We start from the raw sequence: 19,562 nt of genomic DNA, 5'->3' as shown, positions 1-19,562 counted from the left end.
AACGCGTTCTAACTAAAAACTGATTTTGACTGCAACATATAGACTGATTCGAAGTAAGATGGTAAGCGGGGGAAGATGCCTACTTTTTGATATTTTCAAACGGTGACGTCAGATATTGTCATGTGTTTGTATGATGAATCGTTGGGCCAATATTGAGTGCGGAAAGCTGTAGTTGGCTACCGTTACCTCATTTTCTACATCTGAGAAGAATAAAAGCAAGATAAGAACGAAGTTTTTGTTGTGAAATGTTTCTAGAATCATTTTAAAACTAAAAGTTAAAATAGAATTTATTAAAAATTGCGGGAATTAATGTGTGATGTAGTTAAGGTTCTAAAGTTTCCATTGTGAGCTACCGCCAATCCCGATCAGACATGCTAGTACACGTACAACGTAGGCATCTTATCCTGACAAATGGGAAAGGTGTCACATTTTTCTTGGGGTAACATGCCTATTTTTTGTTAATTGAATTCCAATATGCCTATTTTTAATAAATTTTTGTTTTCTCGTTTTATTGCAGGATATGCATAGAAATTATATAAGGACTTCTCAAAACGGTTTTTGGACTGAAAAAAGCTTTCAGCTAGCTATAGAGCACGTTAGAACGGGCGGAAACTTAACAATACTTATACTGCGCTGTTATACTTACTATGAAGTACTTTGTACTACATATGCAATAAATTAAATTAGGTTAAGATATTCGAAAATTAATTTCATGCAATTATATTTGGTATCTTACCCTAACGGCATTTGGCATCTCACCTGGATACTTGGGGTGAGGTGCCTAAAATGCCAGACAGAAAAATAGTCGTCATTGCAAACACAATATACAATTATTTTTCATATACTCCAAAGTTTTATTTGAAAAACATACTCAAGAATATGATATTTTTGTTGGAGGCCTCCAAAACCCAAATTATCGCTATAATTTCCTTCATAAGCAAAGTGTTAGGCATTTTCCCCCGAATCACTATACATAACTTTATTTATTTCCCCCAAACATATTTATGTAGCTAAAATTATCTAAAATCAAAATATGTTACAGCAGTAAATTAACTAGACAAAACGGGTTTTGTCTAGTTAAAACTAGAATTTACTGCTAGTCAAAAAATTTGAGTTAAAACTAGTTTTAACTAGACAAAACGGGTTTTAACAAAGACATCCAGTATAAACTAGTTTCAACTAGTTAAAACGCGTTCTAACTAAAAACGGGTTTTGACTGTAACATATATAAGAAGAGATTTATAAGAACTAGAAGCAGTTTGACAATAAAACAAACGTTTGTTAGCCTATGTGTAGTCTACTTACTTCTTGACTCGTTGACTTCAGTATTTCTTTTCTTTTTCTCCTCTTCTTCCCACCAGTGGCCGAGTGGGTCACTGAACATTGGTCGCGGATTCGCACCTGACCAAAGGGTGTTTTTCGGGTTTTCTTCACTTCTCTAATACATAAATAGTGGCCAGTTTCCCATGAAAGTCTTCCTATAGGAATCAAAGCATTCAATTTATCATAATGCAGCAATAATCCTTTAGGATTAGGCAAATTTTAATCAGTTTTTTTTAATACTCAAAATTACTAACTGATTATTAGAGTTTGAAGTAAAACCCAAATTTAATAATTTTAAATGGTAATAAATTTAATTACTGTATTTTATGTAAATATTTATCAAATTTAATTAATCTATTATAAAACGATTACATTATTGAGTATTGGAGACTTTGACTCTAATATTTTTAACGAATATAAAAATCATATTTTAATTAATTTTATATATTAATTAAAATATGATTTATATACTTTTAATATTTATATTTTAAATCATAAATATCTCTAATATATTAAATCAGAAATACTTTCATACATCATTAATTAATTAATTAATTAATTAGTTTTTAATTAAGTTTTTATAAATAATTTATACAGTTTTAATGAATTTGTTTCAGAAATTGTCGAAAATGTAAAAAATAAACAGAAGCAACCATTTCGTCCATATTTAGGAGAATATATTTGCGAAGAAGGACGTAAAATGATTGTGAGATGTTGGTCTGAAGATCCTTTCGACAGACCTGATTTCCAATATTTAAAATCAGTGATAAGAAAATTAAATAGGTATAAAAATAGTTTCCAAACTTAAACAATATGGTTTTAAGTATTTCAAATAAGTTTTCTGTAAAATAATATTTTATAGAGAGAATGAAAATGGTAACATCCTGGATAATCTTCTCTCAAGAATGGAGCAGTATGCAAATAATTTAGAAGCTCTTGTAGAAGAAAGAACGGCAGATTATTTAGAAGAAAAGAGAAAAGCTGAGGACCTACTTTATCAACTCTTGCCTAAGTAAAGCATAAATTGTTTAAAATAAATATTAAATTAAGTATTTGCATATGTACTGTACATATGTAAATACTTTAATTACTTAAAGTATTTACAGTAAAGTAATTAGTTTTTCCCATTGGATAGGAATAGTTTTTTATTTATGAATGTACCAGAATATCCGAAGGTAACTTGGATGACAATTTATAGTAGGTTGAGAACCCTTTATCCAAAATCATTGGGACCGGAAGTCTTTCGGATTTTGGAATATTTGTATATTTGCATTTCATTTGTTTTGATACACATTAGTTCTGATTTGATTTTCTTCTTTTATGTCGTTTATTTAAGGATTTTTATTACTTTTCCATAAATCAAAAAACTTTTCGCACGTTTATGTGAATATATATTTTTAAACGTACAGTATATACTATATATAGACGTGTGAAAATATTTTTAGATATGTTCACACAGATTTTAATTGATCTACTGGAAATAGCATGTATTTGTTTAAATTTTCAACGTTTCTTGTGTATTTCTCGTAAAGGTTAACTGGTTGCTCAAAGCTCCGCAGACCGGGCAGGTCAAAAGTTTCGGGAGAACAATAGATGAACTCCAAGTTCTTTGTGGTATTGTTCAATTGAGGCGCGTGATGTTAGCCCTCGATAGTCTTTCCGGTTTTTGGAATTTTGGATAGGAACTATAAATAGGAATTTCATAAAGTTTCTTAACAGAAAAAAAAATTAAATAAAATGTTTTACACTGAAATATTTTTAAAACTTTAAATAGCTACGTAAGTTCTTATGTTCAAGGACGTTTCGTATTTTCCTTTTTTCTTCCTTTGGATAGAAATAATTATAAACAGTGACAAGATTGTAGAAATCCCTTGAAAATCGAGTTCATTCTAATATGAAACTGATATTCAAGATATAATTTACTGTACCTTTATGTGTGAGTTATGTTAACAGCCCGATCGTAGAGCATTCCTAAATTCATAAATTTTTAAAACTTAATAATACCTATGTAAGTATACAGGGTATTCACGTAAACATCTATCCACAGACAAAAGAAATCTTTCCAGCATTCATTCGATTCGGTAGTGAACTGCAGAAGACAGTAATACACCGGCTGTTACGTCACCATGACAAGTACCAATTTCACTGCTATCTCAATCAATACAGAGCACATAAACGCTTTTGAGTGGTACAACATGATATTAAATTTACGACACGAAAAACTACACCTTCTTCAAGACATTTTATGAACTAGCGAGACATTGTTTTCATGGAATAGAATGTATAACCGTTACAATGTGCACTACATTGCACCCAACGTAGGCGTTTTACCCTAAACATCGAGTGTGGAATTTGGATGTGAGCAGCTTCTAAATATTTCGTATTCTTTAACGTCATCCGGAGTAGTGACTGATATCTGAACATTCTAAACGTGACGGTGGACGAAATGTTTGATGACTTCTCATTGGCATAACTACAGAAGGTTTAATACTAATACGATGAAGCTCTGCGTTAGTGGCTCGCAGAGCGGTTTAGGAATCGCTGGGAAATAAAATGGTCTTATTCCAGTCCACCACGTTTCTCAGGATTGACCTCTCTGTATTTTTCCTGTGGAATCACCTAAAAGCATTGCTGTTAATACAAGATCACTGTGTGTGATGTCATTTTCATGTAATCTCTCTCCGTCAGTTGAATGATCTTTGTTTTTGTCGAATTTTGAATCTAATTATCTCTTGCAGCTCTTCAGAGAGAGTTTTCAGTTGTAACTTAAAGTTTCTGAACTTCTCTAGTAATGTGCTTTTGTAGATCAAGGAATTTAATTTATAGGAAAATCCATCGGGATTTTAACATTCGATCAAGTTAAGACGGAATCTTTTTTTGTGCAACAGCTTCATTCTGTCCAGAGATTTTCCACAAAAGATATCGCGCTCCCCATGTGATTTGTCAAAGGAGAGAAGTGTGCTTTTAAATGAAAGAAAAAAAATCTATGTTATATATATAAATCCTTTTAGCATTATCCCATATTTCGAATATTTAATTTCATTGTATCATACGATTTGATATCGAAATATGAAATACTGCAATAAATATTTTTGCTATTTTTATTATTAAATCAGTTTATTCAATTGATTTTATAAGCTCCATTTTGGATATAAAAGGAATTTCTGAAAATTAATTTAAAATTATTAATTAAATTAATATTAATATTAAAATTTATATAACAAGTTCATTATTAAATTGAATTTGATACATAAATTTTTATAACTTTTACCCATGAATAAGAAATTTACATTTAGAATTCAAAATTTAAAATGTTTTTTTTTTTTTAATTTCAGGTATAAGTTATATTGATGAAAGTTTGAAATGTTTAATTAAAAAGTTATTTTTTCAGTACAAATTTCATGGCAAGATATTTTTAAATACATAATTAACAAGGATTTCACCGAAGATTGCTCTTTTTCTATGACAGTACAATTATTTATTGTCATCTGTCGTGTTTATAATCATTATCATGTTCTACATTTGTCTAACGTCAGTAACATTGTGTACTTTTTGAAATATATTACAAGAAATATTAAACATTAAAATATCATTGTATTAATAACAGGATATTTCTGAAATAATAACACTTTTCCTTTTAGTTATTACAGAGTTTAACTTGATAGTTTCCTGGACTTTTTAAAAAATTTCTCTGCTCGATTATTGATTGTTATCTTCATGTTCCCTTTATTGTTTGAAGTATTTCTCATTTTATTTCATCATCTTTCCAATATTTCTTTTCAAGTTTGTCTTTTATTCGGGAAATGATTATCATTATCTACTTCAGAACTCTTACGCTTATCACCGATAAAAGACAAGTGCTTTTCTGTTATTGATATTCCTTCATCTTAGACAAATTAAAAATGGCTTCTATTCGTTTTCAATTATTATCGATATTAAATTTATTTTTATTACGAAGAAAGCTGAATTCGATGTTGCTCTCTTAATTATTTTTATTCCGTACAAACCACTAAATTGAAAAAAGTATTGGAAAACTATTTTCTGAAAAGTTAATATTGGCAAAGATGTAAGTCAGAATATAACAAGTAACAAGTGATTAAGAGAAAATAGTATTAATAAATGCAACATTTCCTTACTATTGATATTTAGGACTATTGTCAAAAGGAATAAAGGACATTGTTTTAATACAGTATTTATAAAGAAATACATAACACTATAACGGCAAACACTACTTATATTTCAAATTCAAAGACTAATGTTTTTATGTATCTGTTTGTATTAAAGAAAAAAAAAATTGATACCATAATATTCCTGTTTGAAAAATTAGAAATTACGCAATTATGCATCTATATTAAAATTAGTATTTTGATATTAATAAACAAGATGCATTTAACATAAGAAAATGCCTGAATTTGTCTGCTACATTTGTTTCTCTACTTTCTATAAGTACATATTTCAAGAATTATTATTTTCTTTTTTCACAAGGGCCGTTCAATTTCTAGCCAGAATTTCAGTAATGGCAATGTAACATAGTTCCAATTGATGTTTCTTTTTCTAGGTACTTGTCCACGCGCTGACACTTCTCCCATCGCTTTGGTAACGATGCTATGTCTGAAGAATAGAAGTCCTTCGGTTTGTGTCAGAACCTCATCATGACGAACTCTGAAGTCAGAGAGACTTCTGGGTGAATCTCTTGTCTCCCAGAGTGTCTTTCTAAGGGCCAAACATATGATATGGATACCGGATTATTCAAAATTTCTCAACTAAGTCAGTTGATCGCCTCCAACGTGTCATTGCATAAACGATGGAAGTAGTATCAGCTTCGGAAGGAGAGTACTAGAGACATAAATATAAAATGAGGATTATATTTAACTTTGTTTTATATTACATTATACTGTTGAATATATGAGTTTGTACGCTGAAGATTATATATAAATTTAAGAAAGACTTATTTATTTCGGTTCTTTTGTAGTCACTCTTTTGAACTAAACAATTACATCATTTACACTCTATTTCACACACTATTGATTTTTGTAATATCAATAGCGCGTGAAATTTTATCAGTTTCTTTTACAGTTTAACAGTGCTTGAAATGTTGATATTTTCTAAACCATTCACTTTAATTTAATTCTATAATTGGAATGTATTTTTATCTTTTTTTCATATGTACTTCAGTTATAATAACGATCTAATAGCGTCAACAGTCTTGGATGAAACTGGATTTTCTAGGTAAAAAAAATGCAAAATTAATTGGGCAAAAAGGTAAGAAATACACAGCAACGTTGTCAACAGAGAAAGAACAAATAAACACTATACAAAAAAATCAAGATTGTATTTCTTTCTCAATTGTCTATTTTCGAAAAAAGAAAGACACTTCAGTTAGGGGACGATGCTTGCTGAGTTTCCACTAGGCAGTCTTACAGAACTTTTGAAAACGTTCCCTAAGGTTTCTTTGAAAATTTATTGAACATGTGAACCTAACGATAAAGAAGAAAATGAAGCAGAAATTGTTACTTGTTGGCCTTGCCACACGTACAAAAATTTATGTACAATGAATTATTATCAAGTAATGATTTAATTCTTTCTGCAGCTATATGGACACACAATCCACAGATTGCAATATCTTGACATAGGGATCTTTGGTACTATGCAACTGTTCTATGAAAAAAAGCTGTAGATTAATGAATGGCTTTTCATGCAGGCCAATGTTCCAATTTGAATTAGTTGCTCTTATAACAAGTTTGCAATAAAGCTACATTCGTTGGTAATGTAACCAATGCTTTTAAAACAAGATGCTGGCCAATTAACAGGTGTATTTTTAATGATGTCTATTTTGCTGTCAGTGATGTACTAAGAAGAAACAAAAATGAATCAGAATCATCTGATGAAGTTGCTGAGATTTATGCAGCTGAAGTTAGTATGATTCAATTAGCAGTAATCAGTAGTTTCAATTCAAGCTCTGAATGAGACGGTTGGACCTTAAGATAGCTATAGAGCGTACTGATAGGAACAAAAAAAGACAACGACCCTTCGTGAGATATAGCCCTCCCAAAATTACTCTACGGGTCACCTGACCATGCCATCTCCGAACACCCCCATGGGCGTGCATGTTTTCGTTTTCTATTCGTGATAAGTGATCATCACCTTTGAACTGCAAATTCTGGGGAAGTAGTGTCCAGCAAGAGGATGTAACATATTGTTTCCAAAATGCAATAAAATTATCTTTAAAGATATTATTAATTTTAAAAAAGTATTACGTGAGGGTTTGCATTGTACAACAGAAAAATAACTTATTCGAATTTTGAAATAACTATAACGTTAGAATTTATAAAATTATTTCACGAAAGAAAAATATAAAAAATTACTAATGCCATTTCTTTATTTCAGAACAGTTGCAAATCAATTAATATTAGGAGAAGGTGTTGCAGCTGAAGCTTACGACAGCGTAACAATATATTTTAGCGATATTGTTGGTTTTACTGCGCTTTCTGCACAGAGTACACCAATGCAGGTAATTTAATCAATTATAAAATGTAACTGTGTCTCTCAATTTCTACAGTGTAATTTTTGCACTTCACAAGTAATATTTTTTAAAGTATATATTTTAAATCTGAGTGTTTCTTGATTAGAAAATAAGGCATTATGGATATCCCAAAATTATGATCTTTGATGTAATAAGAAAACACTAAAGTCATAGATAGGAAACAATAAAACTATATATATATATATAGTTTTATTATTAGTAAAGAATAATAATCAATATTTATATTGATTATTATTCTTTATGTTTATCCTAAATTTGAAGTAATACTTTTTATATGAAGCTAATATTTTAATTATATATTTAACGTTTGAATAATTACCGAAATTTGTTATAGATCAAATTTAAAAATTTTCAGGTTGTTGACTTTCTCAACGATCTCTATACTTGTTTTGATTCGATTATAGAGAATTATGATGTATATAAGGTATGACCGTAAATTAATTGCTACCTTTGAGTAGTAATTGTAATTATAATACATAATATAAATTATTATGTATTGAATATTTATGTGATATAGGTAGAAACAATAGGAGATGCTTATATGGTAGTTTCTGGCCTTCCAACGAAAAATGGAAACAAACATGTTCGTGAAATCGCCAGGATGTCCTTAGCTTTATTGAATACAGTGAAAACCTTTCCTATAAAACATATACCAGAAGAAAAATTAAAACTAAGAATTGGAATTCATACAGGTAATGAAAATTTCTAAATGAATTTCTTCTAATTAGTACAATTTTAAATTAAAATTTACATAACAATAACTTTACAAAAATTCTAGAAGCTTCATATAAATGAGCATATTTTCTAATTTCGTTTCATAAATATTCGTATAATAATTAAATTTAAAATAAAATTACGTTATATATTTGTTGAATAATACAAGTTAAATATACTATGCTGTTTTTCAATTTATTCGAACTAAATTTGTTGATATTTACGACACACGACAATAAAATAAATAAATAAATAAATAAATAAACTACAGGCGTGTCTTTCATGTTCCATTCATTCATAAAGACATTGCAATTAAAAATCGCTTACTTTATATCATTAGATGTTGCAGCCACTCTTCTTTAACTGCCCAAAATTTTATAGGTTATTGTATAACACTTAATGTCTTTCTCCATTGTTTGCAAATGCTTATTATGTTCTATAAGTATCTAATAGATTCTTGAATTATGATTTAATATGCAGTTTTATAATATGCATTATTAATAAGGTTATAACATTATGTTTAATAAATGGAAATTTTTAATTGAATTTGAAGAATATTTTCTAAATGTTCCATAATTTTCTTGCTTTCGTAAATTAAAAATTTATATAGTTAAACTGTTTATCAACAATGCCAAAGGGAATAATTTTAAAAAATAATAATAATTTTCAGGTCCTTGCGCTGCTGGAATTGTTGGATTAAAAATGCCAAGGTACTGTTTATTCGGTGACACCGTCAATACAGCATCCAGAATGGAATCAACAGGCTTACGTGAGTTTTGTGAACAGAAATAAATTATAGAATAATATAAAAGAATATGTAAAAATATACAAATCTATAAATAAATTTTTAAAATATTTATATTAAATGTACTAATTCTAAATACTAATAATTTAGTATTTATAAGAATAATTTTCAATCGATTACACAGGAATTATGAAATACACTATGTTTTGAAGCTTAATAACTCCTGTGCTTTTTGTTGAAAATTTCTGAAATTTTGCAAGGAGGTTTGTGTATTAGGGAGATTGATGCGATTAAATTTTGATTATAAAAGATCGAGGGAGTGGGAAGATAAAGAGGTCGTGTGTATCTCCAGTATCGCCGGACTTAATGACAATTTTATTCGTTATTAGCATTTATAATTTTTTATAAAACCCATCCCTACACTCAAAATTTTACAATAGTTAAAAGTACAGTCAAACCTGTTTTTGTGCGGTCTTTTTCTGTGCGATTTTTTTTTGTGCGGTATATGAAAATTTCAATCAAATTGGAACATAATTGACTCCTGTAAAATTTTTAAAAACTCTATTGGTTGTTTTCTATGACATCAGCAGCTTTTTTCATTTTTTATTCAGTAAAATTTTTTTCTCATACGTTTATTTCGGTCCTCTCTTATTTTAATAGCATAAAAACCATAAATATTATGTTATATTTGAACAGATGCTGTAAGTTAGCTCCCCTCCAGCTTTAGACTGCCGGTGTGAAATTTCACGCCTTGTTAAATGAAATAACACTTCCTGCAGCTATATTTATCAAATAAAATCATTATTTAACGATTATTTTTAACTTTTTAATGTTAGATTCGTATTTAAGTGGAAATAATTAATTAATATAAAAATTAAAATTCTTAGAGGATTTTTTTTCCCAGTAGGTGTTGCAGAAAAAGGCCCAAGGAGTTAAAAAAGCAATTCCTAGTTATATCGTACGGTTTCGAGTTATTTTCTACGTCAGACTTTTTTATGCGGTCCCTATTCACCGCATAAAAAAATATTTTTTTAATTGTGTTGCGAAAACTATTTTTTATAGCCACTCGTGAAGTTTCGCGCGATATTTTTTAATGCATTTTCTTTTATGCGGTCCCTATCCCCCGCACAAAAACAGGTTTGACTGTATATAAATACTTTTACAATAAAATTTGATAACAGATGGCGCACCAAATGTTGCCGGGTTAGTTAAGCAACTCGTTACTGGACTTTTTAAAATAATAATTCAAATGTTATAATTATTTAGATTAATGGTTTTGTGTGTGAAAATGTTATTCTATGCATTTTCTAATATTTCTATTGAAAATGATGTATATAATTTAAAAATTTTTATGATTTATTTGATATTTTTCTAAAAACAGCATTAAAAATACACGTTAGTTCACAAACAAAAGAAGCATTGGACATGTTTGGATGTTTTAATATTGAGCTAAGAGGAGAAGTTGAAATGAAGGTATTTATTTAAATCTTCATAACTATAATGCTTATAAAAGAAACAATTTAAATTATAAGTTATATAATAGAATATATTTTCGATGTACGGACGGTCCTTTTAAGTAAAACAGTTTTAGAGGATTTAAATTCTTGTACTCAAAGTTAAATTGCTATTTTTATTCAAGAAGACAGACAATCAGAAGGCAAACGAATAGAAATAAAATAGCAATAGTTGTTGTAGACCAGCAATTTGATTTAAGAAGAATGTTTTTTCTCTTTAGGGAAAAGGAAAGTTGGTAACCTATTGGCTGTTAGGAGAACATTTTCCTGTTCATTACGAAGAAGCTGAACGGAGAAATCACGGATGTTTCTTAACCGAATAAAATATACTTTCAACAAACAGGTTTCTGCAGACTTATTGTGCCTTGTATCATAAGTGTCCTTTCACCATTGTGCGTAAATTTCATCACAAATTGGACAATTCATCACGGCATAAAGTATGAAAATTTTCTATAATTTTTTTATATTTTATATAATTTTATATAATTAAATATAATTTTTTCTGTACTTAATAAATAAATTTACGTAGATTTTTCACGTTCTTTTTTTATTTCAACAAGTTTTTTAATATATTCGTACATGATCCCGATTTGCCATTCGTAACCTGTCTATTGCTGCTAGAGCAGACACCCATTTTAGAAGAAACAGTCTTCTTTTGTGTCACTTAATACCTCGACTATTGATATTTGTTGGTTCTTGCTGACCTTTTATCCCCAAAATTGTGTTTCTCTTATCTGTTCTTTCACCTACCCTGTCAAGTCACTTAAATTTTCCATTTTATTCTCGTCTAAATACTACATTTATTCTTAATTCTTAAATTTCTTTATTCGACTTTGTATTTTATTTTCTGTTTTCATCTGTTCAACTGAACGTGACATATAGTTACTCATAACTTCACAGACCAAGTTTCTACATGCACCAACTTTAAAAAGATATACAGTACATACCTTGTGTCCGTGACGTCTTTCAAACTGGCTCTGATGTGTCGTTCGTTTATCTTCATATCCTTTTGATCAGTTTCAATCATTAAGTATCCTAAACAATCCTCCAAAATATATGGGATTTGAAAGGACAAAGACGAGGAAAACATAACTACCACTTCCACGCTACGATATTACTGTCTGAATTCTATTTCTCTTCTCTGCCTTTTCTTGTCTTTCCTTCTAACCTTGTACCGTTTGTTTTTCTTATTGTCGGATCGGGTAGACTCTCTGTTAGGATCTTCGTCCCAACATATATACCGGGTGGCTATAATTAAAATACTCCCATGCAATACTATCTAGAGAGATAATTAGCAGCTCAAATGCAACCAAATCGGGAATGAGATATTTACGTCAAAATTTGTTACCAAACTCGCCGTCATGGTCCTTTTGATGCTGATGTAAGCAACAAAAAATAGTTTCTTTTGTATAAGAACATGTAAAATAATGACAAAACTTGGCTGCAACACAAGTTACGATGGCCATCACTTCGGTGCATTTCTTTGAAACTGTTTTATGAAAACAACAGCAATGCTCTATCTGCACTTTGGGAATTTTGCCATTGTGAGAATTTAATTCGAGAATCATTAGCTCTATAAGCTCTCAGTAGAATAATCGCTTCACTTAAAGAAACTGGACGTCTGTGCCTTAAGGTGCAAATTTATCATTTTACAAGTGATTGATTGAAGATATTACCATAGCTATTGTCGAACTGCTATTGAATAATGTTGCAGGCTTCAATAGTGCACGTGCATTGTCATGACAGTTGTTCTATGCACAATGTGGGAAGTAATGAAAAAGTTACTGCATTGTTATCTGTATAAGACCAGCCACTCCAGTAGTTGCTTCTCACCATCTAGAAACCTGACTGACTTATGCGTTGACCTTTCTTGCTAGAAGTAGATGTGTTATGGCCGTGGAACGATGGAGGGGCGATGCTCCTTTTCATCTCATTGAGATATTGAACACCCGTTTCTGTTAAATTTTGGCCACAGAAGGAGATCCTTTGATTTTTAGTAGATTTCACTGCACACGTGTAAAATTAGTCTGGTGTGGATTCACAATAGCATTTATTTTTGAACTGTTTTCTAAGACGCTAGTTCCTTCGGGCCTTTGATATTGCCCTGTCACAACCCAGATATGCTAAGCGACACACGACACTCTTGTACTTCAGTTGCAACAGCGACAATGCCTACCTAGCACATGCAATATGGGTAGGTCCACATGTCGCAGACACTGCTGTACGCAGCATCCTATTACATTTCACTGATAACAGACATGCCCTTTTCATTTCCTTGCCACTTCGTTTTTCGGATCTTAATCTGTATGATTTTTGGTTATGGAGACTACAAGTTGATTTATTGCACGTTTTTATAATAGTTTTCAGTGTTTCAAATTTGAGTGTTGAACGATCCGTTCAACACTCAAATTTCGGTGTTTTTCGGTTGAATGTTTCGGTGATCTTTCTCTACCCGTGAGAAAGATCACAGAGGATTCATTAGTCAGTTTTTGAACGCACTGTTCATGATCATTCAGCAATATCCCGTGCATCGCTAAGATAACTAACCGTACAAATAAAATGTTTGTTACTTGTAGCGCCGAAATTGTCATTGTGATGAGTTTTGTTACTAATTTATAGTTTTACGGAAATATCAATGTCTTTTTTACGTCCTGAAAAATGTTACTATACCAGATTTTGTTGCATTTGGACTGCTAAATATCTTTAGACAGCATTAAATACATGTACTTCAACTAGGATTATCTGTTATATTTCAAAAACTAGAACATATAAATTAGGCTAAGGCTATATTTGAACTAATCTATAAAAATAATCGATTTTCTAAAAGACGACTAAATTTTTATTGATTGTGAATTTAAACATTCATTTATTAGTTTTTAAAGTAATAGTATTAAAAATGATCGCATTCTGTTTAATTTATCCAAACTGTTATTAAAGTTTCCATTTGGACGAATTTTAATGCCATTTTTAGGTGTCTGAATGAATTAAAATAAGATTGCCTGTTTAATTAGGAAACACAAACTTTAAAGTGAAGGTAACCGTGTAGTAGGTCGTCACGAAGTTATAAGGATACTCCTAAAACCTTATTGATCGTAATGATCTTTATTTTATTTTATTTCTATCAGTTTCAATTTATCATTTCTGGAAAGGCTATTTTTACTTTCCTGGCTGTTATAACAGAAGGAAGATATGGCGAACGGTCAAAAAATGACCCACCCCCAAGATTTTTACATTTTTGGACTTAAAACACCTTGAAACGAAGAGAAATGGAAAAAAATTCGGAGTAATTTCTGTATGTATAGATGTTAGTGTGTTATATGTTTATGTATGTATGTACCGTACGTGTGTGTGTGTGTGTGTGCGGCGCGATTTTGTTCACTCTCTTTGAAGCTCAATAACTCCTGTGCTTTTTGTGAAAATTTTCTAAAATTTTTAAGGTAGGTTTATGTATTTGATGCTATTAAATTCTGGTGATTAAAGGTCGAGGGAGAGATAAAGGGGTCGTGTGCATCTCCAGTGGGGCCAGACTTAATGATACTCGTTATTAGCATTTAAAATTTTTCATAAAACTCATCCCTATCCTCAAAATTAAGCTTTTTGCAATTTTATAATAGTTAAAAATATAAAAAGTTTTTAAATAAAATATCACCACCAAATGTTGCCGAAAAAATTAAGCAACTCGTTGCTGGATTTTTAATATATTTATTTCATCTGTAATTAATTATTGATTACTACAGAGGAAATAGAAAAGAAAAGGAGCTATTATTTATTGCGACATCGTCACAGTGCCGAGCTGCAATTTTTAATCATATTTTAAATTGCGAGTATATATTTTAAATCAAATTAATTGTAGTAGTGTCTTGCCCCTGTACATCACACTTTTCTTGTTAACAATAGGATCACGCCGTTCACCTATCTAACTTCTTTCAAGATAAAATTTTTCAATTAAAATAACGTGACTTCCTGTTCAAACTGAAAGTTTTTTTATAGTTATAATATCGAAATGATATAAACATATTTATTATCCAGATATACTGAATGTATATACTTCAGCAATCTGTAATTCAGCAGGCGCCCTTATGAGATTTTTCTGAAATAGGTGTAACTTTCGGATTAAAAATCGTTCTTCATCCATGGTTTAGGTCGTTATTTATATTCGTATATGTAATCCACGATAACTCTGTTTAAATTATTTATATTCTAAACCGTACGTACTGTCAGCCTACACGTTTTTCCCTTACCATATAAATTGTTTCGAAATAATAATGATACAATTATGAAGCAAAATGTAAAATATTCCGACTGACTGCTCATTAGTCTACTCCAGAAAATTACTGTTTAATACGAATGTAACAATGGATATTGCCTCTTGACGTTATGTAGTACCTGAATATGGACCAGTGCTTTTAAGGGAAATTTTACTTGAAGCGAGTTATAATTTAGTTAGGAAATAGCCGGAAGCTAATTAATATTGTGATAGGCTTTGAAGCAATTTAGTAATTAGTGAATTTTCTAAATTACGAATTATGTTTTAAAGCCATTGTTTCTTTTGTTATTAGAATACAGAATGGTTTATTTTTTAATTTATCAAGTTGGGATTTTTTTTTTAAAGTAGGGAAGTACAGTACTTATCAGATTCTGAAAAACTTTTCTAGAATTTCAAGCGAAGTTTTCACATTTTCAGAGCTTAAAGTGATCTTATTAACGTAAATTTAACAATGAAAGAATATAGTAAGCTACCACTGTTTGGAAATAATAAACACAAAGCTGATTCCTGTGTAAATAATGATATTTTAAAAATCTTTGATTTCTTTGTATAAGATTCCAGTAATTAATCTAGAAATAAAAGAAAATTTTTAAAACTAAATTCTATTAATAGAGTTAAAATAAATTTTTTATAAAAGAAAATCAAACCCATTCTTCTTATTATTTTTAACCAATATTCTTTAAATGTACAGATTATTATAATTAACTTTTCTTAAGATTTCAATGAATATTTGCATTCATATACCAATTATCAATTGCTCCTTTCAAGCGTAAATGACAAATTATTTACAATTAGAGTCATCAATTTTGTAATATTATGTCAGATCTGTCTGATAGAAATATAATTTTTGTTCTGTTGTAATGTTGAGTATTTGTTGCACTGTTTTATTATTATTATCATGACAAATATAATAAGTAATGAAATTGACAGATAAGGCATGTTTTTTATTGTAAATTATATAAATTTTTTATAAGAATATATTAGATAAATGTACAATGTTCTCATAATTATAACATCTCAGTAAATGCCAATATTAATTTTTACTTGTTTAGCAATCGTTAGTGTTTACAAGAACAAGAAAAAGAATGATAACAGCAATTTTTTACAGTATTTTTTTTTACTTGGAATCTTTAATTCTTTTATTTTTAGATTAATTAAATTGAATTAAGTTTTCGGTAGAATTTTTTTGCTGTTTTTATAAGAAATTTTCCTTCTTGTAAATAAACTTATTCATTATTCATCATGGTTAAAATTAAGGAAATTATGAAATGAATTATTTATTTAGAATATTACATTTTGAATCAGTTCTTCGTATAAGGAACTATTAAAAATAGTACATTAAACATTAATCAACGTAATTCCTAAACTGGAAAAATTAATTTGAAGAAAATACTGCTAATTTTTCTTATCATTTCTATCAGCCTATATGAGATAAAATTGAGTGAATCAATCATGAATAAAAATGATCATTAGTTATTAATAAATACTTATTAACATAACACTTATAATAATCGACTTAACATTATAAATTTAACTGCACGCTTCTTACCTTTGTAGAAAACAAAATAATCCCAGGCGACTGACATTTCATTGCTGTGAATACGTCAATTCGTAAAAATAAAATGAATAAATAATGAAAACGAACGATAAATCTTACGCCTGGAATAATACAGTATTTTTAGTAGTATATCTAACTCGTGGTATTGCAGGACAGGCCCAATAGTGGCTGAGAGGATAAAAATCATTAAACACTGGTGGGTTCGTTCCTCTCCGACGAGCTGTCTACGTGGAGTTTTCGGGTTTTATTCACGTTTGTGAAACTTAAGTAAGGGTCAGTATCCCATAGAAAGTTCTTCCGGGAGGAATCACCCCTCGAAAAGTCGTGTTGTCGTATACAAACAACAGCAGCAACAACAAAACTCAGGAGAGAAAGAATATATTTGACAGTCGTCTTTCTTTAATTAGGAAGTGAATTATTTATTTAAACATAGAATATTGACTTTTGAACTATTTTTTTTCTAGATTTTTATGATTACGTTAATATTACACTCATACTTAAAATGTTACTTTTAATTAAATATTCAAGATTATTTCCTTTTATGCTACTCTGAAAAATAAATTCCAAATATTTCGCATAAAAATTAATGGGTTTATTTGAGTTAAGTTCTGAAAATAGATAAGCCTCTGAAAATGTATTTAATTAAAGATATTATTTTACAAATTAAAAATACAAGAGCAATAATAAGAAAAATTACTAAAGTTTTGTTATGTTTTAATTGGAATAATATTGATTAGAAGTCATTTTACTTCATAATGCATAATATTTAATCGGTTCATGTAAAATTTATTTAACGGAATTCATTCAAAATGTAATAACATTATTTTCTGGTCAATTGTAAAATCTACAATGAGGAATTATATGGCGAATTTCTTGATAAATAATGTATTAAACATTTTCTTAACGATTAATGTTATACAGTTATTTACAAAGAAAAAAAGTAAAATGAATAATAATATTGAGACAGCATTGGATTTAAACAGTAAAATTATGGTCTTTTTACATTGCTACATTATGTAGAAAAATACAGGTGATTCATATAGACCAGAACTCAATTTTATTATTATAAATCTTAATCGACTGCATAGAAATCGATGAGATTTTCAGAATGCATACCTCCATTTATGTTGAACATATCATATCACAGCAAGTATTGGAAGTGACCTCAGCCTTCTGTCAGGCACATATCGATACGTTGCTGCATGTTGTTGACAACGCATCATTGACGTCTTAGATTACTCGAAAACATTAATCATATGGGAGTTTATTACAGTACATTCTCTCTTTTTTAAGATAGATCCACATAAAGAAGCACGGGCTGGTAAGATCGGGTCTACAGATTCTCGATGACGACAAGGCCCTCAAAAATTCTGGATTGTTGCCATTGACTGTTGTGACATGTGACAAGTCGCTTCATCTTACTGGAAGTAGCCCTATGTTAGTTCCATATCATGAAATTTTGCAACAAATTCTGTGAAAATCCTCATATATGCGGCAGTGTTTCTTTACAGAAAAGGGAACAGAGTTGTGCCTGCGGTTCTGGCACTCGATGTGTTCAATGCAAGTGGAGGTACGCTTTCATGTAAACCTCATAGATTTCCATTCATTCGTTTAAGATTTATATTGATAATAAAGAAAATTTCGGTTCGTGTCCATATGAATCATCCTGTATATAATTTTAATTCATGGATACCAAAGTGGCGTATATTAATACTGAACAAATGTTGATGAGCTTTTGTAATTTTTCTATAGAATGTTTAACTTAAACTCAAGAAACTGGGATGAGTTTTTGCTCGTTGGAGCAGAAAATCATCATACTTAATGCGACAAGTTTTATATAACTCACGTTTCATTTATTAACATGACATTACACGGTGTTTAAGAATATTTTTTATGGTTTTAAAATATTAGAAATTATTATTTTTAAAATTGTAGGCTTATATATATACTTTATTTTTAGATACTTTTTACGTGTTTTTATCACATACGTTATTAACTTGTATACATTATTTTACTTTTACTGACGAAGTTTAGAGACTTGTTTCGCAGTTAATTATAATTTTTTTTTAATTAGTAATTTTATTTGGAATTAAACAAGATAACTTTAGTTTTGTGTAATTAGTTCGTTAATTTAGTAATTACAATTACTTTTTTGAGATTAGAAAAAGTCACAAACTCAAAGTTTAGATTTTATATATCCTTACTTCAGTTATAAAACTTTTAAACATGATTTGTAAATGTTTTTTAAAGAAAATACGGCTGAAAGAGCATGTTGCTTTTAATTCTATATATTATTTTTGTATGGTAGTTGTGATGAAATAACACTGATATTTATTTTGTCAATATTTACACATCTTCAGTGGATTGGAATTTATTTCAGTTTTTGTCTATTATTTTTAACAGACAATACACATATCTTGTTTTTATAAAATAAATAAACGACCGGACTCGTAAATTATATATATTATAACATCAAATTAAAGTTTTATTTGTTATTTACATAGTTTTGTATTACGCTTCTTGTACGAAGATAAATTGTCTTCGTACAAGAAGCGTATTGTTTATATTATTTTATACAATTAAATCAGTTATATTGATTCAATGTATCAAGAAAAATTATTCGTAGGTACGAGTTGAAGTAATAGAAATATAAAAATATCTGTTTACTTTGAGTTCATATTCCAAATGGGAATTACTCTACGAGAATGGCTTGAACATCTTTCATAATAAAGTATTTAATTATACGATTTTTTATTTATAAATTACGGTACTTTTTATTTTAAATATACAAGTTGTTCCCCTCGAACGTCCCTAGTTTTAAACTGTTCTGTAAAATCCATTTTTTTTTTTTTTTTTTAGATATGTGAATAAAATGTGTTGGAGAATGTTGGTCAATA

The 19,562-nt window shown here is 29.3% G+C and overlaps 1 protein-coding gene across 2 annotated transcripts in view; it reads left to right on the top strand.

Moving 5' to 3' along the window:
- LOC136980821 (atrial natriuretic peptide receptor 2-like) overlaps window positions 1-19,562 on the top strand; it is a 141,937-nt gene that overhangs the window by 121,590 nt on the left and 785 nt on the right. For both annotated transcript variants that reach the window (XM_067277013.1, XM_067277014.1), the window contains 8 exons: window positions 1,941-2,106; window positions 2,186-2,335; window positions 7,711-7,834; window positions 8,223-8,291; window positions 8,385-8,559; window positions 9,252-9,350; window positions 10,708-10,799; window positions 11,062-11,277. In XM_067277013.1, the coding sequence (XP_067133114.1) occupies window positions 1,941-2,106; window positions 2,186-2,335; window positions 7,711-7,834; window positions 8,223-8,291; window positions 8,385-8,559; window positions 9,252-9,350; window positions 10,708-10,799; window positions 11,062-11,163 (977 nt within the window). In that variant the 3' untranslated portion in view covers window positions 11,164-11,277. The remainder of the gene's footprint in view (window positions 1-1,940; window positions 2,107-2,185; window positions 2,336-7,710; window positions 7,835-8,222; window positions 8,292-8,384; window positions 8,560-9,251; window positions 9,351-10,707; window positions 10,800-11,061; window positions 11,278-19,562) is intronic.

Source organism: Centruroides vittatus, unplaced genomic scaffold, assembly GCF_030686945.1.
Source record: "Centruroides vittatus isolate TY-2023 unplaced genomic scaffold, ASM3068694v2 contig_726, whole genome shotgun sequence".
Taxonomy (NCBI): domain Eukaryota; kingdom Metazoa; phylum Arthropoda; class Arachnida; order Scorpiones; family Buthidae; genus Centruroides; species Centruroides vittatus.
The sequence above is the reverse complement of the archived record's forward strand: the minus strand, read 5'-3'. Positions and strand labels throughout refer to the sequence as shown.